The sequence below is a fragment of the Pelodiscus sinensis genome, chromosome 1, assembly GCF_052426305.1.
Source record: "Pelodiscus sinensis isolate ZL-2025 chromosome 1, ASM5242630v1, whole genome shotgun sequence".
NCBI lineage: Eukaryota > Metazoa > Chordata > Testudines > Trionychidae > Pelodiscus > Pelodiscus sinensis.
Genome location: NC_143052.1, coordinates 97,268,197 through 97,291,824, shown reverse-complemented (window position 1 = coordinate 97,291,824; position 23,628 = coordinate 97,268,197). Strand labels below are relative to the sequence as shown.

General features: G+C 42.7%; 1 protein-coding gene across 7 annotated transcripts in view; it reads right to left on the bottom strand.

The window, feature by feature from the left end:
- LARGE1 (LARGE xylosyl- and glucuronyltransferase 1) overlaps positions 1-23,628 on the bottom strand; it is a 499,616-nt gene that overhangs the window by 68,107 nt on the left and 407,881 nt on the right. For all 7 annotated transcript variants that reach the window (XM_025178894.3, XM_025178889.3, XM_089781534.1 and 4 more), the window contains 2 exons: positions 11,063-11,175; positions 8,307-8,432 (listed from right to left, as the gene is read on the bottom strand). In XM_025178894.3, coding sequence (XP_025034679.1) covers positions 8,307-8,432; positions 11,063-11,175 — 239 coding nt within the window. The remainder of the gene's footprint in view (positions 1-8,306; positions 8,433-11,062; positions 11,176-23,628) is intronic.

The window sequence follows — 23,628 nt, the reverse complement described above, 5'->3', positions numbered from 1 at the left end:
GAATTAAATTGGTGTATTTTCATCTTGACAGGAAAAATGCAGTTTCATTTTACTTGAATAATACTAAGGCCTGGACCAGCTTTAGTCTGGAATGTAAATCTCTTCCAATACTTCCTTTTTTCCCCACAACATCCTTCTTAATCCTCCAGCACCAACCTTACAATTAATCTTTTTTTCTTTCTCCCTTGGAGACCTCTACTACCTTATTCTTCACTCCAATCTTATTCACCATGAAATACAGGATGTGCCAAATACATTGTAGCCTACCATTTATATTAAATGTCATGGAAACTGATTAATTTACAGTTTTAAAAATATGGTTTCAAACTTGTGTTAAATACTTCTGCTGCACAGTTCATGCAAAGCCCACGTACCGACGTAGTTCACGTTTTGCTAGAAACTTAGAATTTTGTTAAATGTTGTCATGCTAATCAACACATTTAAAAATGCTCACAAAAATAAAACAAAATAAAAATCCCAGTACTGGGGTCTCACAATAGGGACCATTTGTTCAGTTTGTATACATTGGCACTGCTTCATTGATGTCAATGGAGCTAAGTCGATCTACTCCACCTAAAGCATTGACCTGATAGATTTATGCCCCTGATTTAGTAAAGTACTTAAAATTGTGCCTCATTTTAGGCATGTAAGCATGAGTATAGTTTTGGAGTGGGTGCAGAAGGTGCACAGTCCCTCCAAACAGAAGTAAGGGCATGGGGATGGAGTGTCATGCGGTGTCACCTACTACTCCCCCCCCCCATTTTCTGTGAGAGTTGAGCTGACCTGTGGGGCTTGCTTTGCTTAGCCTGCCTGTGAGGAGGATTCTGTCCTTCCCATGCTGTGCCTATGTCTTCCCACCTTCATAGAATCATAGGACTGGAATGGACCTCGAGAGGTCATCTAGTCCAGTTCCCTGCACTCATGACAGCATTAGGTATTATCTAGATGATTTCTGACAGATATATCTTTAATATGCTCTTAAAAAGCTTCAATGATAGAAATTTCACAGTCTTCCTAGGCAATCTATTCCAGTGCTTAACCCAGTTAGGAAGATTTCCCTAATGTCCAACCTAAACTGACCTTGCTCAAATTTAAGCCCATTGCTTCTTGTCCTATCCTCAGAGGTTAAGGAGCATAATTTTTCTCCTTCCTCTTTATAACAGCCTTTCAAATACTTGAAAAATGTTATCATGCCCCCTCTAAGTCTTCTCTTTTCCATACTAAACAAATCCATTTTTTCAATCTTCCCTCACAGGCCAAATTATCTAGACCTTTAATCATTTTTGTTGCTCTTCTCCGGACCTTCCCTAATTTGTTCCCATCTTTCCCGAAATGTGGCATCCAGATTTGGACACAACACTCCAATTGAGGCCTAATCAGTGTGGAGTAGAACAGATGAATTTCTTTTTGTGTCTTGATTACAACATTTCTGCTAATACATCCTAGAATAGTGCTTGCTCTGTGCAGTACTCCTTCGTAGGCAATCATTTCCCATTCCGTATGTGTGCAACTGACTGTTCCTGCCTAAGTGGAGTACTTTGCATTTGTCCCTATTAAACTTCATCCTATTTACCTCAGACCATTTCTCCAGTTTATCCTGGTCATTTTGAATTTTAATCCTATCCTCCAACGTACTTGCAACCGAGCTTTGGCATTGTCCACAAACTTTATACATGTACTCTCAATGCCATTATCTAAATCAATGAGGAAGATATTGAATAGAACCGGTCCCAGAACAGATCCCTGCAGAACCCCACCTGATATGCCTTTCCAGCATGACTGTGAACCATTGATAACTACTTTCTAGGAATAGTTTTCCAATCTAACTGGTATTTACCCACTTATAGTAGCTCCATCTATGCTGTATTCCCCTAATTTGTTTACAAGAAGGTCATGCAAGACAGAATCAAAAGCCTTACTAAATTTAAGATATATACTACTGCTATCCCTATACACAAGACTTGTTATATTGTCAATGAAAGCTATCAGATTGGTTTGATACTATTTTTTTTCTTGACAAATCTATCCTGACTATTACACCTTGCTATCTTCCTTAACTATTTGCTCCATTTTCTTTCCTGGATACAGAAGTTAAGATGACTGGTCTAAAATTCCCTAGGTTGTCCTTATTTCCCTTTTAATATATTTGACTATATTTGTTGTTTCCCGGTCTTCTGGACCTTTCCCGTCTTCTATGATTTTCCAAACATAATTGCTAGTGGTTCAGATATTTCCTGAGTGATCTGCTTGAGTATTCTAATTGCTGGCATTCACTATGTAAGACATTGAATCACCTCCAACCTTCTTGGTGTATTGTCTCCAATACATTCCAAGAATTCGTTGGATAAGCTGTGCCCTGCTGTGCTACTTTTCCATCAGATATCTGGGCAGCTGAAGCGCTTCATCACCACCAAGTCCTTTGATTTGTTTTTAAAAAGCCATATCCACCTCTTCTTCCTAATTACACGATCTGTACCATGGCATCCCCTTGTTTTTTACCCTTTACATCCTTACCCAGAGCCTTTAGCAAATCTGTCTTCTATGTCCATCTTAACCTTTGTCCCAGTATTTTTTTATTATATAAGGCAACACTTCCTCCCTTTTTTCCCTACCTGTCTTTCCTGAGCAAGCTGTGCCCTTCTATATCAATAGTACAGTCGTGCATATTATCCCACCAAGTCTCTGAAATGCTATGTCATAGTTGCATTTACTAGAATTTTGAGTTTTTCCTGCTTATTCCTACTTCTCACATTAGTACAGAAATATCTAAGATACTGATTTGATTCCCTGCACCACCCGTTCTGTTTTGTCTCTCCCTTACCTCTGTTATTACAGCCCATGCTACCCCCACATTCTAAACCTTCTTCCAGGTCTCCATGTTTTTAAGTTACCTGCGGATTTCGGTCACCTGCTCCCACTGAACCTAGTTTAAAGCCCCTCTCATTAGGTTAGTTAGTCTGTATCCAAATATGCTTCCTCGATAGGTGGACCCCATCTCTGCTTAACAGTCCTTCTCCCTGGAATAGCATTCCATGGTCAAGGAAGTCAAAGGCTTCCTGACATCATCTTCACAGCCAGGTATTCACCTCCAGGATGCATCTGTCTCTGCCTGGGCTCCTACCCTTGACCTAAGTATCAAACAGAGCACCACCTGCGCTCCCAGCTTCTTCACCTTTGTTCCCAGATCACTATAGTCACTTCTGATTTGCTGAGGTTTATACCTTGCAATATAATTAGCACCCACATGGATGAATAGCATCAGGTAGTAGTCAAAGGGCTGGATGACCCTTGACAATCCCTCTTGTCTTGGATGCGGGTCCCTGGCAAGCAGCATACCTCTTGGGATGCCATGTCAGGGTGACACATGGAAGTCTGTCTCCCTCAGAATAGTGTCACCAACCTACATTTCTTTGTGAGAGTGGTGGCTGTGGTCCTCCCGGCCATGGGGCTTATGGCTTCTCCTCCACCTCAGGGGACAATTCCTCCTCTCTTATTGCTAGAGCAGCTTAATGATTCTCCATCACCGTGGTGGGTGGGTTGGGAGTAAATGTGGAGCATTGCCCGCTGCCAGAAGTAACCATCACTCAGTGACCTCCCTGTGACAGAGCCATATCCTCCTCCCACCGTGGTGTGACATCAGTCCTCTGTAGTGAAGCAGCTTCCTCAGCTTTGGATGTCCCCATATGAGTACTCTTGAGGAATTCTTCATGAGCTTGGATGCTCCTCAGCCTACCCACCTCTTCCTGTAAATCTCCCCACCAACTTCCTGAGAGATTCCACTAGTAGGCACCTTTCATGCTGGATGGTGCCTGCAGCCTCGCTTCCTTTGAGTGGGAAATACAGGCCACTGGCTCTGCAAATCCATACCAGGATATAAGTAAATGCATCCAAACTTAGGCTGGCTACAGGTGCAAGTGGAGGAGACAGGAGCAGTGCTGGCACTGGGAATGCAGCTGTCCTCACCGTAGGAATTATATTATGTCTCCCTCCCAGTGTCTGCCAGCAGCAGCTGAGCCTCCCTGTAGACGTGGGGAGAGAGCCAGTGAGCCAAGCGGACTGTCTTCAGTGTCTATATGTGAATGTGTTCATGCGCATGCTTTGCCCTCCCCTCTCCTCACCGCTGCAATCAAACTATGTCTATGCTTGTAAGTACAATAGAGTTTATCTTGGGGATAAAATTAGGTACCTACTCAAGTACCTTTCTGAGTCAGGGATTGACACCAGGGTGTCTGAATGAGGTTCATCTGTATCTAACATTTCCTTATTTTTAAATAATTTTAGTAGCATGCTATGAAATACAATAATAAATAACCGAGAATAAATAACATCATTCAACATAAATTTGGTAATTCACAATGGGTGTCTCAGATATTTATGTGAATTAATAATACACTATTCAATTGTACATGGAAGATATAACATTTATTCACAAGATGGGCATTTTGACAGAATTCTTGCTTTAAAAGCATTTTTGCTTCTACTGCAAGATCTCTTTTTCATTTTAATCCTGGCAATCACTCTTCAACATTGTTCTTACCAGAACCAGAATGTACTCCAGCACTTTATCACAGGGCAAAATACAATGAACTATCAATCCTTGCTGCTTGGATCCTGCCTATACATGACAGTAAAATGCTTACTGCCTACATTCATTTTTCAATAACCCGCTAGATCAGTGTTTTTTAAAGTGTTCTATGGGCCTGCTTTGGGAATGCTGCTAGCCTGCCTGAGCTAATTTGTTTACCTAAATGGTCCATAGCCACAGAGCCTCACAACTCCCCTTCGCTCCGGTTTGCTGTTTCCAGCCAAAGGGAGACACGGGGAGTGGTGTGGCAAACAAAGTGACATGGGCCCGCCAGCAGATTTCCAAAAACAGGCCCATCTAGATTACTCTTCCTAGATTTGAGATGTAATTTGATCAAAAAATGAGTTTTCCTCCATATAATTCTGAATAGCAGTGGGTGACTAATTCACAACAAATAATGAGGTTTTCATTTTCTCCTCTTTTGTTCTCTGTAAGGCTCTGGTTACACTTACCTCTGGAGATTGATCTCCTAGGGGTCGATATAGTGGGTCTAGTAATCAACCACTGATCATGCTCCAATCAACTCCAATACTCCATCGGAACGAGAAGAGTAAGGGCAGTCAACGGGAGAGTTTCTCCCATTGATTCCCCATAGTGGGGATGCCACAGTAATTCAATCTAAGGTACCTTGACTCCAGCTTGCTATTCTCATATCTGGAGTTGTGTACCTTAGCTCAACATCACCCCCTACTATAGACCTGGCCTAAATTTGTCTATATGCAATTTATGGTTCTTTTCACTCTATAAAACATTTTTTTTCCTGCGGAACAACAGAATGATGTAATCTCATCACTCTGCAGCTCACCGCCCCCTCTGCCTTCAGCTGCCCTGCCTTCTCCCTCCCTGGTCCCACGGGGCCTCCCCTTCTCCTTGGTACTCCGGCAGAGTGGGGAAAGCGTGCCCTCCTCTCTTCCTGGGGTGGGCTGAGAATCATGCACCTTCTTCCCTTCCTGGGAGGGGGGGCTGAGAGCTGCACACCCTCTTCCCTATAGGGAGGCCCAGGAGCCAAGCACCCTCCCCTCCTCCCCACACCATCACACACTCCCTTGGCTGAGACCCTGCACCCCCAACCCGCTCACTCATACCCTCCCAATCTGGAACCCTGCACCCCCAGCCCTCTCACTTACCCTTCCACAGAGACCCCACACCCGCAGCCTGATCCTGCCCACTTCCCTGCTCTTGCATCCTCCCCCCGGCCAGACAGTTACTCCCCGCCCCCTCATGCACCCTCCCCCCAGCCCGACACCTACCCCCAGAGAGAGGTGGTTGATGAGCATAATGAGCAGGGGGCACAGCCCCCCAGTTTGTTCCTTATTTTAAATCATTTGTTGTATAAGTTTGGCAAATAATGTTTTTGCTCCCTTTTGTATGCATGCACCTTTTGGAATCAGGGTTTCCAAAGGGATTACTTATATTTCTGAATCCAAAATTTGCTGTTTCTGTAAGCACACCTACCAATAGCTGCATTTGCTAGAACATTCAGAGACAGCAAATGCAAAGATAAGCTCAGCCAAAATGAACTGGTTTGAACAATTGAGAAAAAGGATCACAAAAATTGTCTACAAGATTCAAGCAGTTTTAACTGTGAAGAGTCTTAATGACAATGCCGGTCTACTGCCACTTAGACCTTGTAGAATAATTTCTACCTTCTGGCCCTGGATGTTGCACATGCAACATTTGAATCCACCACTTCAGAATTACAACTGCACAACTAATCCTTGTTCATCTGGGTTTGTTTAAATTCAGTCAACCTATTTTGTAATATGGAAACCATTACAGAACCAATGGATTTTTTTTGTTATAATCCAGTTAACATAAGAACAGCCATACTGGGTCACACCAACGGTCTATCCAGCCCAGTGTCCTGTCTGCAGACAGTGGCCAATACCAGATGCCCCAGAGTCAGGGAACACAACAGGTAATCCTCACGTGATCCCTACTCTGTCACCCAACTCCAGAGAAACTTATTTGCAGGGACAGACAAATATTCTCTATTTACTATGTAGCTATTATTTGTCTTTTCCTGCCTTACTTCTCTTTCTCCACTTCAAGAGTCAGTCTTGGGGTCCTCATGGTGTCCTCAGTCACCTATTGATTTCCTCTCCTGCACTCTATTTCATCACAGTGAAAAATGTAATACTGAGCATTCTATTGATATCACAACCTTATTTCTATTGTGCTATATCCTGTTATCCTTACTTGGTTTCAGTCCTTACTCAGGGGAAGTTTTAGAGAAGTCAGCAGGAGTTTGCCAGAGGAAAAAGCTGATAACCACTGAGTAAGAACTGCATAATGTCTTTTGGAGCTAGTCCTTATACACCAGGGGTGGCAATAATTTGTGACAGGGGGCCACTCCAAGATTTTGGAAAGTGGTCAAGGGCTGCACTGTTCCATGATATTAATGGAGGAGATGCGGAGTCTGAGATGGAGGTGGGGTGCAGAAGGGAACTTGGGGTAAGGGACTGGGGTGCAAGAGGGAGAGTGGGGTCTGAGAGGGAGTTAGTGTGAAGGAGGCAGCTGTGACCTAGGGCAGGGGTGCAAGCTTTTGGAATGTGATCTGGGACCTGGGTGCAGGGGTTTGGTTTGTGACCGAGGGCAGGGAACGGGGGTGCAGGAGTTTGGGTTGTGACTTAGGGTAGGAGGGGATTGTGATCTGGGCAGGGGATTGAGGTGCCAGATCTGGCAGGGGGTATGGGTGCAGAAGGGGAGCAGAGCATTTGGGTATATTGAGTGGGGGGCAGAGGTATGGGGAAGGGAAGGGCTGGGGTGCCAGATGCAGGCTCTGGCCAGGAGACTTACCAGCCAGTAGCCCAACCAGCCTGCCTGCCTAGCTAAGTGCTTGCAGAATTTAAAATGTTTCTCAGTTGCCCGCCCCACGCCTGCACAGGCTGCAGGGCCATATGCTTGAGTGAATAACTGAACTGAAGAGGAGAGGTGTGTGGTGCTTTGTGTGCTCCCTGTTATTCAAATAGGCAGCTCCCACTGGCCAGTTTCTGGCTAGAAACTGGCCAATGGGATTGTGCTGGGGGCGGGAGCAGTGCTTGAAGCCTTCCCCCTCTCCCCTGTGGGATCACAGTTTTGAAAGAGAAACTTCCCCACAGACACTTTTCTGAAGTGGTGTGCAGGCTGTGGGGCAAGCAGGGAGCCCTTCTGGGGCTTCCAGCTGCCTCTGCGGGCCAGATCCGGTGGTTTGAAAGGCTGGATCCAGCCCACGGGATGTATTTTGCCCAGGCCTGTTATACACCATAGGAAAATGTGAGGCTGCATGGGGGCTAGGAGTGGGTCAAGAGTCCATCTAGTTCATCCCTTTTGTGTGAAAGGGATAGTTCAGTTCAGGGTTACAAAATCCTTCTACTGCTTTTTATGAGACTCTCTATATCAAACCGCTTTTTAAAAAACTCTTTCAGCAAGCTCAGAATGCAAGGCTGATGTCATTCCCTGTTCAGAAGCAGTCAAGTACTGAAATAGCAGTGAGCGAGGCAGGTCAAGCTTAAGAATACTTGGCAGAGACGTAGCGTGCGCGCGTAAGGAGGCAGTATAGCATCTGTCTGCACCCAACCTCGCTCTCGGCAGTGTTATCCATCTTACATATTCACAGTTACCAAACAGCAGACCAAACCAAAAGCACATTTGTTGCCATGTCTTTTACTGCACAAAGAATATACACAGGTCATCCCTTATGAGATCCAAGTCACTGGGTTGCAGCTTCAACTACATTTACCTTTAGGTCAGACACATCCCTGTAGCACTGTTCAGAACGGGTATGGTCAGACAGTTGTACATTCCAGAAGCATGGAAGCTGGTAAACAAGGAATGGGTTCTGTTTGATGACTGCATTGAAGATATCCTGGCAGGCAAAAACAGAAACACAAACAGGTGCATTATTTCAGCAGACAGATGATCAATCACATCTCTCCGAACTGATTCTTGTCAGTCCTTTGCAGAGAGAGCAAATGATAGGGAAATTAGGGGGTTCTCGTATTAACCTGTCAGCACTGCAAAACTAGCTTCATCATTCTGCTTTAGATAAAGGGGCTAGAATCCCCAGGACTGACCTGTAGGTCTGAACTAAAGGAAAATAGATTCTTTTTCCATGCAGAATGCTAGTGATTTAACTGGGGTTTCAAAACAAGTATTTTATACCACTGTCAAAAATTGTTTTTCCCCCACCCTGGAGAGTACTATGTGGCAGATGGTGAACTGCCTGCTGCTCCTAAGTACAGCATCCAACTTCAGTAAAAGAAAGAAGAGTGATCCTGGCCATTACTGTTCTTTATGATGAACTACCAGTATAATTTTATACTGCCAGCAAGTGCTCTAAGTGTTCCGCAGAAAACACATGCAAGACAAGGCTACAAAACAGCTTACTGTGTAAGTACCACTATGATCTGCTCTTATGAGGTTGTGCAGTGCGAGGAGAAAGATGGTCTCTGTAGGTAAGGTGTTAGAGCAGGAGTGGGCAATAATTTTTGAAGGAGGGCCACTTCACATATTTTGGAAGTGGCCTCAGGTGGACCCAGAAGGGCCAGGGCCTCAGGCGAAAGGGGCGGGATTGAAAGCTACCCTACCGGGAGTTTTGCTTGGCCTGGGGTCCCTGCCCCCTGATTTCTGACCAATGGAAGAGACCTGGAGCAGATGGGAGGATGCTGGGGGCTAGTGTCCTCCCAGAGTTGTCTGCGGTGGAGGCTTAGAATTCACATAACATGGCTGGCAGCTCCCAACCCTGCTGCTAACCTGTTGCCTGGCAGCTGCCCAGCAGAAACAAGCCCTTTGCATAGAAGCAGTTGAAAGGGCTCGTGCCTCCCGGGCAGTTCTCAGGCAACGGGCCAGTGGGACCAAGAGCTGCAAGCCCCTTCAATTGCTTCTGTTTAAAGGGCTTGTGCCTGCTGGGTGGCTGCCAGGCAACACAGCTGCCCAATAAGCACGAGCCCTTTAAATAGAAGCAGTTGAAAGGGCTTGCGTCTCTCTAGCTCCCTAGCAACACACTAGCAGCGCCGGAGCTACGAGCCCTTTTAACTGATGCTATTTAAAGGGCTCTTGTGCTCCCCATGGCTACCAGGCACTGCCCAACAGGCACGAGGAAGGCGCAAGCCCTTTAAACAGAAGCAATTAAAAGATTAATTAAACCGCATCTCCGGTTCCCAAGCAACGTGCTAAGAGGCAGGGCCTGGAACTGGCTCGCGGGCCGGATCAAAAGCCCTAGGCAGGCCACATCCACCCCGCTGAAAGGCTTTTGCCCACACCTGTGCTATGGTAAGAATCCAGGGATCTGCATTCAATTCCCACCTCTGCTACATACTCTCCATGTGATTTTAGGAAAGTCACTTATGATCTGATTCAAGTCCTACTGAAATGAGTGGAAGTCTTTTCTCAGACATTAATGGGCTTTGGATCAGCTCCTTAGTTTTTCCAGGCTCCAGTTCTCCATCAGTAAAATGGGGGGAAAGTCCCTCCTCATGTAACAGGGGTAGTGTGAGGTAAATGAATTAATATTTGTGGGGTGTTCATATTCTACAGCAAGGGTGGGCAATAAAAGGCTCACGGGCTGGATGTGGGTCACCAAGGTTAGCCCCTGGTGGGCCACCAGACACTTTATTTACCTACATATCTGCAGGTATGGCCACTCACAGCTCCCATTGGTTGGTGATTGCTGTTCCTGGCCAATGGGAGATGTGGGAAGTGGTTTCTCAGTTTGAGTCGCTTCCTGAAGCACCCATTGGCTGGGAACAGTGATCCACAGCCATGGGAGTTGTGAGCAGTGTTCCCTCTAAACTGTGGGGCACAGCTTCACAGGTGATGAATCAGCCCCACCCTCTGAGCCTCTGACAGGGCAGTGCTGATTTGGTAATCCACAATGGGTGTTTCAGATGTTTATGTGAATTAACCACACACTATTCAATTGTATATGGAAGGAATTTAGAGGGAACACTGGTTGTAAGTGGCTGTACCTGAGAACATGCAAGTAAATAAAGTGTCTGGTGGCCCATCAAGGGCTAACCCTAGTGAACCGCATCTGGCCCACGGGCAGCCACTTAATTGCCCACCCTTGTTCTACAGGGATGCAGGTAACAGCAGTATCCAGAGCCTGACAATCAAAATTGCCATTTTCCAAAATGAAAAGGAGAAAAGCAGTAGAGAAAGAAACAGATTTTTTTAAGCTTCTAAAGTCTGAAGTCGTTCAAAGGAAGAATGAAAAGCTAAAGTAAAGGCCACAAAACAGGAAAAATCTCCAACTGTGTCTTTTTAAAAAGCATCTGTGCATCAGAAGTAAGAATTTCAGTCTGTAAACAGGAGTCTTATTGAGAAATCTGTATCCCCCACATTAAAAAATGTCCCCAGAATGACATGGCAATGAGTTCTGCCTGTTTAAAAGGACATGACAGGACATCTACCTATCTATCTTCCTCTCTCCCTCCTCATCTCCAATCCAAGAAGCAATATTTGTAGCAGGTTTTCATAACTGTCTGCCCAACCCACCTGGTCAGCCAATGAGGTTGACAGCATGCTCATTAACTCTCTTTCAGCTGTAAGTCTCCACATCTGCTCCCATTTCATCTTTCGCAACTTATCCAGAAGTAGCAGGATAACCCCTAAAGAGACAACACAATGCAGGGAAACAGAAGGCATAATTTAACTTGCAAAGCAAGGACCGCCATGCCTAAGTGTTGCAATACTGCAGTCAAAAGAAGAACATTGTACAAAGACCAGAGTTGGAAGCTACCTCCAATCTGTACTTTTGATTGAAATCAGGATAAATATTTTCATGACATACTACTTACAGACATAAACTAGCACTAACAACTCTGATTTTGAAGGCGAATATATTACAGTGATTATTATTATAGTAGTTTTCTATTACAGTGGTGCACAAAGGTTCCATTTGAGATTGTTACATCATTGTCCAGGGTGCCATACAAATATAGTAAAATAAGACGATGTCTATTCCAGCCTCAATAAGGACCAGACACAACAGTAGGTAATAGAACACCATGTGAACAGGTGAAGCTGAGCTTGAAATGCAGAGGAAAAACTGAGGGCCAACGAACAAAAGGAATTGGGTCTTCTCGACTCCAAAAAGGGACAGCTGGGTCAGAGGGTGGTGTTTGAGGGAGGGAGGGGAGCAGGAGAAGAGCTGGGAGTGAGAAAAGGTGTTGTAAATCCAGCAGGCCCTTTACATTGACACTGGAATTAACTCTGATTTCACTATGACTGGCCTGGACGCTAGGGTATTCCTGACAAACCGAACTGGTACCTCGGGTCACATTAAAGAGACTATTTTCCAAGTCAGCTTTTCTATTCCAAAAAGGCTTAGATGGAAAAATGTCTCTTGTGTCATTCAACCATGATCTCTACTGCAGTTGCTGTAAGGAGCGAAGTTATGGGCTCCATAGGGAGCCCTGTCAGATTACTTTCTGCCAGAGAAAGAGTGGTGACAATGAAGGTTCATAAGTACAGATGTATCTATTATCAGCCAGATTCTGCCATCCTTACTCACACTAAGCAGAAGATTACTCCTGGAAAGTCCCACTGACTTAAATGAGTTAAGATTGTGACAGGTTGCCCCCCCTAGGATGCCAGCTGATGTGCTGAGACACCACGGAGATGCCTGTTGTGGCAGCCTGGGCACTCTTTTATGTCTGTCTTGCTGAGCCAGGCAACATAGCCTCTTCCAGCACATACACAGGCAGAGCCACATCCAACTGCAGAATGACAAACACTGAGATCAGCTCTGGGAAGATTCAGTTTAAGGAACTTGCCCCAGCACGCAGGAGTCCACCTCCTTTGGAGTGCAGACCCAAAGGTACACTTTAAAAATCAGCCTTCTCCCTCAATGTGGAGGAAGACATGCACCGACTCTGCCCCTTCCCTCTCCCCACATTATGAACTGTACAAATGGAATTAACAAGAAATAAGTTTATTACCTATAAAAAGTGGATTTTAAGTGAGTAAAAGTTAGTAAACAGAACAAAGCAGATTACTAAACATATAAAACAAAGCACACAAACTAAACTTGATTCACCTAAGAAATTGGTTACAAATAGTAATTCCTCAGCTTAGATGTTGTTGCAGGCATGTAAGAAAGTCTCGAAAGGCAGCTTCACCAGCCAGCAGCTTGAGGCCTTAGATATTATTACTCTCAAGCTGTATGCCCTTCCAGCTTGGGCCCAGCTCTCTTCCCACAGTTCAGTTCTTGTTTCCAGGTTTTTCTCAGTGTCTCTTTGGGTGGGGAGGCAGAGGAGAAAAACATAATGAAGTCACTCCCCTGCCTTATAAAGATCTTTTGTAGGGAAGGAACCCTTTGTCTTTTAGCGGACAAATACTGGTATTCCAAAATGGGATGAGAGGTGTCCTATATCACATGACTCAGAGCCCTATTACTGCAGGGCTGTGGCAATCATTACTTGTAGATTATCCATAGGAAGACTAAGCTCTTTCACAGTCCACTGTCGTGGCTAATGGGCCATCAGCCCTATCTCACTTTTTCACTGTTGTAGCTGAACAGCTCATTGTGGGTGAAACCCAAAGTAGCACATTCAAAACACAGATACATGGTCAATACTTCTAACTTCAGAGACAGAAATGATTCAGGCATACAGATTCGATAATCACAGTCAGTAATTCATAATCTAACCTCAGTTATGTCACATCCATATAATAATCATATTTTCCTAAAGAATATGGAGGGTAACATCATAGACACTTAAATCTGAACCCATTAAGGCCAATGGAAGTTTTGCCATTGACTTCAGTTGAACCAGGACATAACCCCTAAAGTGAAAAGTATTACTCGGTGTAAGTGCAGAAGAATCAGGCCCCATATATTCATTTGTATCACTTATAGCCAGATTATGAATCCCTTAGTCCGAGTGATGAGTAATTATTTACAGGAGCTGTCCCATCAACTTCAATGAGATCACTATTGTAAATAAGGGGAGTGATAATCCATCCCACTGCAGAGAAGCCTATCATGGTGGCAATGAACATTAAACAGCAAAAGTTGGGGGAGACAACAGGATCCTCAGGTCAGAAAGTTCTCCGGTTGTTTTGATTCTGGATAGAATTCTACTACTTGTAGATACAGGAAATGCAGTAGAAGCAATGCAGCTGGATTTAAGGAAAACCTTTAATACAACATCACACAAAACCTTACATGAAAAAATTAATTCACATGGATTTAGATAAGAACGCTGTCATGGGGAATGAAGACTGTCTGAAGGACCATAAACAAAGAATACCAATAAACGACAATGTATCATTTCGGTGGGAAGCATCTAGTGGGATCAGTGATAGGTTTTCACTGGTGTTCTGGAAGAGCGAGTAAACAGAATATTAATGACATTTGTAAAATATACTAAATTGGAGGCCTTGGAAAAATTAGTACATCTAAATTATAACTAAGGGGGATTATAGCAACTGTTCTCAAATATCTGAAGAAACAAATACCAAACGGGAAGAAACAAATATTTGTGGAAGTCCAAGGGGATATAAGTAGAAGTAATGGGAAGAATTCAAGAAAAGGGAAATAAATGTAGGCTGAATACTAAGAATAACATTTTAGGACATTTGCTAGGGGGCATGTCAACCCAGCATTGGTACTGCAAGAGTAAACCCTGATCAATTAGCTGAGGATGCCTCCACCCTCTCACCTCTGCTGGGCATGCTCCAACTGGAGACCAGGTATGAAGGCCTACAGAGCAGCTCAGTCTGGGTTGGCTGTCAATGAAGGAGGGACTGCCTGCACGTACACTAGCATGCTGATGCCAGCCACGGGGAGACTGATGCAAACTTGCTGGCCCGGGACATTGCTGAATGGGGAGAGACTGAGGACTCAGAGCTAGAGAGACACAGAGAGTCACATAGGAAGTAACCCAGGGGAGTTTTGTGGGGAATGGTAGCCTTGCCAGAATCACTTGGTGTGTTTCAGTGGAAGCTTCTGTGAGCTGGTGCCTGGCAACCCCACCACCAACAGGGCCATGAGTCAGAACTTGGTGGAGAGGCTGGGGCCAGTTCCCTCTACCCTGACCACCACTGCTTCCCTAGGTAGTCAACCTGCATCCCATGCTATAGACTGTGGTCAGTAGGATGTGCCGCTCTGCAAGACAAGGGTGTTATTACTGACTATAGCCACTAGGCCACACTGCCCAGCGAGAGAGGGGCATTGTTACTCACTATGGCCCCTACACTGAGCCGTCCTGTGAGAGAGAGGCATTGTTACTGACTCTGGTTACTAGGCCATGCTGCCCTGTAAAAACAAGGCTTTGCTATTTACTCTGACCATTAGGTTGCATTGCGCTAAGACTGAGGGGCTCTACTATGGACTCTGGCTACCCAGCCATGTTGTCCTGGTAGGCAGAACCATGAGGGAAGACGCTAACTATCAAGTCATATGGTGTTGAGCTGAACTGTGGGGCCATAGAGTATCTGGCCCCCACCTAGAGAAGGATGGGGGTATTAACCCCGCAACAAGATCCTATTAGTTTGTGAAATAATGTATCAGTGGAAGTGATAGAAGTCCCATTACTTGAGCCTTTTAAAATTAGAACAAAGCAGCAGCAAACATGGAGAGAACAATCCGATGCTGTCTAGCTATAGACACAAGGAGAACCTTATGGTCAGCAAAGTTAAAGACAATAAAAACGTTATATGAGGAACATTGGTCCATTATTAGATGGAATTACTAGAATTACCAACAATAACGCAGAAAAGGCAGAAGTATTCAACAAATATTTCTATTCTGTATTTGAGGGAAAACAGATGCTGTAGTCAAATCACATGCTACCACTTTTTCCATTTCACTAATATCTTAGGAGAATGCAAAACAGCAGCTACTGAAATTAAACATTTTAAAGTCGGGGGTCTTCAAAACTTGTGTCCAACAGTTTTAAAAAGGCTGGCTGAGGAATTCAATGGACATTAATGTTGATTTTCAATGTGCCAGGGAAAATCAGAAAATTCCCAGAAGACAGAAATAAAACTATTATGCCAGTATAAAAAGGATAAGCAAGGTGATCCAGCTAATTACAGGCCTGCAGTTTGACACTGATCCTGAGCAAGATAATGGAGTGGCTGATAAGGGACTTGACTAATACAAAATTAAATAACTAATGACAAAGAACATGTGTTTATGGAAAATAGATTCTGTCAGACTAACGCTATACTTTTTTATAAGATTACAAGTTTGATAAAGATATCACATGACATTTTGATTTAAAGAGACATCAAATAAACATGGTACGTATTAAATGAATTAAAAGATGACTAACTGGCAGATCTTGAAATGTAATGGTAGAAGGGGAATTACCATTGAAGAGACATGTTTCTAGTGGAGTCCTACAGGGATTGATTCATGGCCCTACATTACCTAACATTTTTATTAATGACTTGTAAGAAAACACAAAATCATCACTAACAAAATTTGTAAATGATGCAAAAATTGGGGCAACGAATAAATAACGAAGAGGACAAATCCTAGATACAGATCAATCGGGATCATTTGATAAACAGGGCACAAATAAACAATATGCATTTTATATGGTTAAAATAAATGTATGCAACTAGGAACAACGAATGTAGGTCATTTTTTTAGGATGGGGGACTCTATCCTGGGAAACAGTGATTCTGAAAGATTTGGGGCAGAGGAGGGCACCATCAGTTGAATATAAGCTCCCATTGTGATGCCGTGGACAAATGGGCTAATGTCACCCATGCAGGCAAAAACAGGGAAACAATTAAGAGAAAATTTTACCTCCCAATTTCCCATTGATGTGACTGCTGCTGAATACTGTGCCCAGCTCTGAGGTCTACAATTCAAGAAGGATGTTGATAAATTGGAGAGGATTCAGAGAAGAGCTGTGAGAGTGATTAAGAGATTAGAAAACATGCCTGACAGTGATAGCCTCAAAGAGCTCCATCTATATAGTGTACTTAAGAGAAGAATAATGGGATGACTTGATTACAGTCTATAAATACCTACCTGGGGACCAGATATTTAAAATGGGCTCTTCAAATGAGCAGAGAGAGGTATAAAACTATCCAATGGTTGGAAATTGAAGTTAGACAAATTCAGGTTCATGGTGGATTCTGTATCACTGACAATTTATAAATCTAGACTGGATGTTTTCCCTAAAAGATCTGATTTAGAAATTATTTTGGGGATACTCCATGATCTGTTTTATACAGAAGGTCAAATTAGGTGATTATAACAGTCCACTCTGGACTTAGACCTATGAATCTATGACTACATGAGGTGGTAAGTGTTCTAGCTCCACCTTCTCTGGCTTGGATTGTCTATATTGTAAAACATCATGTTCAAAAGGCAAAACTTTTCAGAAATGAAAAGAAAACAGTAGAACTACTAACCCCAAATTGGGAGGAAACTGCCACATGTCTGAATCTGATTAAAATTTGAGACTTGAAATATTTTGCTGCCTTGTGAATTGTGCTAAAGGAAAAATACATTCTGGCAGTGTAGTCTGTGGCCTAGATTAGTGCTGTTCTCCACTTCAGCCCATCTGGTTCCCAAGCACACTGGAGCCTTTCCTGGAGGAATCCTCTTTTAGCATCTATCTGCCTTTCTGCTGCAAGGGGTTATATTGGATATGGACACATTGCCACAACACATTTTTGCCAAACTGCTTGTTTTCTATCCAATATAACTGATTTTTTTTTTTGTTCCAAGCAGATATGTGAGCACTGATCTGGAAACAGAACTTGAATCCTATCTGGAGTTTGCATCCACTGCATGTTTGTTTTTGCGTGTATTATTGTGCATTGGCCAAGACTGAAGGTCACCAGACAGCACATTCTTCTCACTGCAGCCGCAGATTAGGTGAGAATAACCTCCTATCCTGTGGTAGGTTATTTCCAGATGGCAAGAACTGTCACCTTTGGTTTAACAATGTAATATACCTAAGGCAATGAACTATCCATTTATTTATTTATTTTTTCAATTAATTCTGCTACCATTGCAAAATGTGTTTTACATTTTATCTCTAGAGCTATCTATCTATACTGCTAAATTTTCCTAATACATTTTCTTTAGAAACTCAATCTGGAGATGGATGGGGAAAACACTTATTCTCCATTTATTCACCGTCTCCCAGTCTCTTGTCAGGCAGTTATCTTACGGTGATACAACTACAGAGATTATGAGTTCCTGAGAGGCAAAAGCTGCAGGGAAGTGTGTCTATGGGAGAAACCTGAATAGATGCAAAGGTATACAAATTTTGATTCAATGCAGCACAAGAAACATAGTCACACCTTTTAAACATAATGGTATTTAGGTTTCTGAATTCTAATTTACCTAAAGGTTTGGTTTAACACATTGATACAATCACCATTTAAGACAGTGTAATTTACTGTCACTGTAAAAATAAAGGGGAATATTTATATCAGTTTAAACTCATGTTCATGAAAGAGATGCAATTCTCATTAGTATTTGTGAGAATAAGGGATTTGCATTGAGGGGAAGTTAATACAATTCACTGAATATATCTTACTTAGTGTGAAAGCAAAAATTAATGTGAGTAGGAAACTTTTTAAATGATAATGCAAAAGATTAGTGCTTTTTCTTTAGAATTCAGTGCATTTTTGTAAAGTTCTTCATTGCTAAAGGACACAAAATCACTGTCCCAGCATCCTGTAAATCTGAACTAGCTTTGTTTGACACTAAGGTCTTGCCTACACTTGCTGGGAGACTGGTCCTGTGGGAATGGGGGAGGGCTCAGATTTACTCTTGCCTGCTGTGCTGGGGGAGGAAGAGATGAGGACCCTCCTTCACCCAGAGGAATCTTTCAGGATTGGCTCCAGTTATGGAGTTTTCCATCTTTACATGAGACTGTATCATGCTCTTTTCCCCACACTCCCAAACAAAAGCAGCATGAAAAGTCCAGAAGAAAGTAAACAAAGAGAAAAGGGCAATCCCAACTGGCTTATGACTATTAGCTGGGCTATGATTAAACACAGAATGCCTTACTATAAAAAATAAGTTAAGACATATATTACGAGGCTGGGAATGCCTTGAAGAAATCTTTAAAATCATACTGATTCTGGGATCATTCTCTTTCTTTTGGGCTTTAATATTTCTGTGTTTCTCCTCCCTTATTACTAAGAACCACTGACATGATAACAGACGCCTTGCTTCTTAGAAGTTCACTCACACTTTCTGCTCCATGGGTTTCAGCCAGGGCTATTTGAAGTGTTACAATCTCTGAGTAGATGCAGTAGGGCCTGAGGGCTAGGAGGAAGGCCCCCTTTGGTTTACACTACCAAAATTCAAAGTGCTGAACACTTTACTATTTTGCAGAAGAGAGGGGTTTTATTCTTGTTGTTTTATTTAACTTGGTAACAGGCAGGAAGTTTTCCTGCCTGACTGTTTAATCTAAAATCTCCTGTTGACTCTATACTACATTCATAGTTGATCAGCAAAATAAAACAATCTTGTATTTTGCCATTTTCAGAAAATACTGAGTCAGAGACAGAATGAAATGAACCCCATCTTTAATTTTTCTGGGGTTTGTAAAGTTCATGAAGGACAAACTTCAGACCAGGGATCTCTGGGGAGCCATGTACTTATTTCCAATCTTAAAACCTTAGCCCTCTGTTTACAGAGCTATTTGCACTTACCCTCTTCTTCTGCCATCAATTCCATTAATTACTGCAACATCGGAATGAAGGGGTGGAATGTAGGGTATGGCAGATGAGGCAAGAAAGGGAAAACAGAAATGACTATCCTTCTGTCCCCCATCATAGGGATACTAGCTATCACATGCATTTTCCTTCTGAACAGGACATCATAAGTGCTTGTCGAGATGCTTCCAGCCTGAGCTGAGTGAAAACTGGAGGTTTTGTCTCAGGAAATTCAGATAGGTCAACTTCTGGTTTTGTCGCACACCAAAAATAAAACTTGAAATTTAGAATTGTTTTGCAGAACCAAAATTCTGAAAAAAAACTACCAGTTTGGAAATGTTGAAACACTTCTGCATTTTACAACTGGAATGCACTGTCTCATGAGAGCTGTATTGCAGGAGTCTGTTGTCCCCAGTCTTCTCTGTGAGCCAGGTTCCCTGACTTAATTACATCTAAAGAGTACGACCCACGCAGAGTATATGGCTTCTCATGCACTAACCAGAGTGTGGTTAGAGATTAAACTGTATTTCCTTATGAGCGCACTGCATTGTGGGAAATGCAATCCTCCAGGGAGCTCAGCCCATAGGAGAGAATGGAGCCCCATATAACAGTTCCCCAATAGGGTAATACAGTTCAATGTTTTAATGAACAGGTGTGAAATAAAATGTTTCAGGACAGTTCAGCAAAATGAAATATTTTGATTTAGATTGAATTTACATGATTTTCCACTGGAAAACTTTGATTTTGCAGAAACTTATTTTCCCATCAGAAAGTAATTCAGACAGGAAATTCTTGACCAGCATTCCCTTAATCCCATGGAACATGGGAATTTTTATTGAAATTCACAAAGGAACGTGAATATAGGAAGTTACAAAATAGCAATTTAACAAGGGAAACAAATTCAATCCATTAAAGTTGTTTTTTTAAGGCAGGTACAAAAACATTTAGTATAGAGTAAAGAAAGTTTAGCAGTACACGAAGTATTTAAAACAACGAGCAGTCCTGTGGCACCATAGAGACTTAACAAATATATTGTATCATGAGATTTGTGGGTAAAACCTACTTCTCATCAGATGAGTTGTGAGTGTGATGCTGCCTCTTTTCTTTAAGAAAGTCCAAAGTGCTTTTGTGAACTGTTTAGGAGATAGTAAAATATGTGAAGAGCATCTCAAAAAACATCTATTTTAGGTATTTATATAGTACCTATTGTCATATTGTGCAAGAACTGAATCCCTAAACCAGTATAGTACCTGACAGAGATAGGCAAGGACTCACTTTAAAATATATTATAAAGCATCAGCCAGATTTAAAAATTAATTGAGATGTTACAATACATGACAAGTCTGGCAATGACCAATCCAAAGTGTGGTGAGGAGTCATGTGTCACTCATAGATTGGCCTGGTGAAAATGTAGACTAAGCTTTTAGACTCAGCGGACTATGCGGCTTGTAGTTGAGATATCTCAGGAGAAACAGGAGCAGGAAGGAAATGTGACACAGAGAATGATATTTCCTCCCTTGCTCCAAGGAGGAGGAATTTCCCTCTTTTATATAATTTGGCATGCAGCTCCCTTTTATCCTAACTGAAAGTAAGGTCAGGGTTTGGCTGAGCCAGGAAAATGGGAAGTCCCTGGATTGGGGCAGTTTTCCATAACATGGAAAGGGAGGGGGAAGAGATGCAATATTCACAGTGGCCACTAGGGGCAGCATGTACAGGGGAAAGCTATACTGGAGAATGATCACTGGTGGCAGCTGCACCACCAAGAGAATGGCCAGCTGGAACTCTGGCAGATGGAAGCCGCCACCCTGAGTTCCACCCTACCCTCAATCCTCACATCCCCAGTCCCCTGCCCTGAGCCCCTCCTGCATCCCTCACACTGCCAGTCCCCAGCCTTGAAGGACCTGGGCAATGGTGCATAAGTCTTCTTTGTTGTATTGTAAGATGGTGATGAGTGGTAAACAACAACAAGGAGTACAGGTCACCAGTAATACATGATCTAGTTCATTTGGTAAACTGGGTGAAAGCAAACACTATGAATTTCAATACAGCTAAATGTAAATCTTTACATCTAGGGACAAAAAATGCAGGCCATACTTATGCATTGTGGGGCTCTCCCTGGGAAGCAGTGATTCTGAAAGATTTAGGGTTCATGGGACATAATCACTTGACAATGAGCTGCTCTCGCTGTGGCACTGTGGCCAAACAGGCTAATACAAACCTTGGATGTATAAACTGGGACATCTCAAGAAGTAGTAGAGAGGTGATCTTACCTCTGTATTTGGTACTGCTGAAACAGCTGCTGGAATGCTATGTTCGGTTCTGGTGTCCACAATTCAAGAAGAATGTTGATAATTAAAGAGAGCTCAGAGAAAGGCCATGAGAATGATTAAAGGATTAGAAAATATGCCGTATAATGATAGACTCAAGGAGCTCAATCTATTTAAGCTTAACAAAAAGAAGGATAATGGGTGGCTTGATTATCGTCTCTAAGTACTTAGAGAGGAAACAAATATTTAATAATAGGCACTTCACTCTAGCAGAAAAAGGTATAGCATAATCCAGTGGTTGCTAGACAAATGGAGACTGGAGATATGGCATACATTTTTCACAGTGGCAGTAATTAACCACTGAAATGTTATATCAAGGATTGTGGAGTCTCCTTCACTGACAACTTTCAAATCAAGGGCTAATGGGATCCTGCCCTAGGAACTGTCCTGGGGCAGTTTGATGGCTTATGTTACACAGGAGGTTCTACCAGATCTGGGGTTTTTGTCACTAGCTGGCCATGAGATGCTTTGCTTACCTGTGCCTCCGCATCTACAGGCGATCACAGTTCCCATTGGCCACAGACCACCATTCCCGACTAATGGGAACTGTGGGAAGCAGTACAAACTCACATACTTTCTGGCCTTGCAATCTATGAGGTCATGGCATAAATAACCAATTGTACCTTTAGGTGATATGGAATCTTCTAGGTTAGAAAAAACATTGAGATTCTTATTCACAACAAATTTTGAAGTTAAGCAACACAAAATTCTGCACACAATAAAATGTTTACATATACATACACATATAAACACATATGCATAAACTTATTCATTGTGATGGGAAGCCTCCAGGCAATATCATAATACAAATAATAAATAGTAACACTAACAAATAGGTTGATATATTAAATTAGAAGCCCATGAAATTCAGAGTTTAAGATACACAGACACGCATTAAAATAGCCACCACAAACGTAACTCTGCCCCAGTTGGGATGTAAGAATGTATATAAAGTTTGAGATTTAGAAATCGCTGCATAGTTTCAATAGTTCATCTTAAGGAAGTCCTGTGGGCAGTTGGGTATCATTAAGTGAAAGATACCAGTTCAGAGAGTGATGGTGAAATTGCTGACTTGATTTATGGACCTTTCTAACTTGTGATTGTAACATTCTAGCCTGGAAATAATTGGGAATTGTTTTAGATTGTTAAAACAATGATAAACGTGAATGTGCTTTTTAATACTTAGCAAGTGAAAGATTGGCACAATAAATACATTTCTTGATGCATCACTTAGCCAGGCATTTTATGTACACAACCCTTGGGTTTTTAAAAAGCCTTTAATAATGTATGTCACCTAAAGATCAGCAATTGTGTGTAATTTGCTAAATAAGAATACACAATGCATCCACATTTGAATGTGTCTCTCTTTAAAAAGCAGCAGAGTAAAAAATCTGTTTTGAACTGAAAAGTGTGTATCCCTCTGGACATAATGACAGAATGCATAATGATGGTATTCTGGACATGCGTATGGAAAATTAGGCTAGGATGAAGTGCATTTTGAAGTAAGTTTATTACAGCTACTCTGTAAGGAGTTTAGTACTTCTTGCACACGGGTGGGCAATAAACAGCCCAGATGGCTTCGCTAGGGTTATCCCTTCGTGGACTGCCAGAAATTCTATTTACCTGGGTGTCTACAGGTATGGCTACTCACAGCTCCCATTCACTGTTCCTGGCCAATGGGAGCTGTGGGAGGCAGTAGTTTGGCTTGCTCTGTTTCCTGAAGCTCCCCCTGGATGCAGTTTGCACTGATTCTCACTGCTCCCATTGGTTGGAAACAGTGAAATGGGAGCTGCAAGCGGCCATACCTGCAGACACTCAGCTAAATAAAGTGTCTAGCAGCCCACCAGGAGCTAATCCGGATGAATCATATCCTGCCTGCAGGCACTTTATTGCCCACCCAGCTCTTGAAGCATTATGATCACTTTACTTACACTTCTCAATGACTACTTGGTGTAATGGAACTCTCCTACTTTATGTTTTCTTCCCCCAAAGTATGAGTCATGGTTTCTTCTTTCTTCTCGGGCAAAGTTACAATTGTGGAAGCTATCTTAGTATGACTCTGGCTCATTCTACAAATGCAACTGTCAC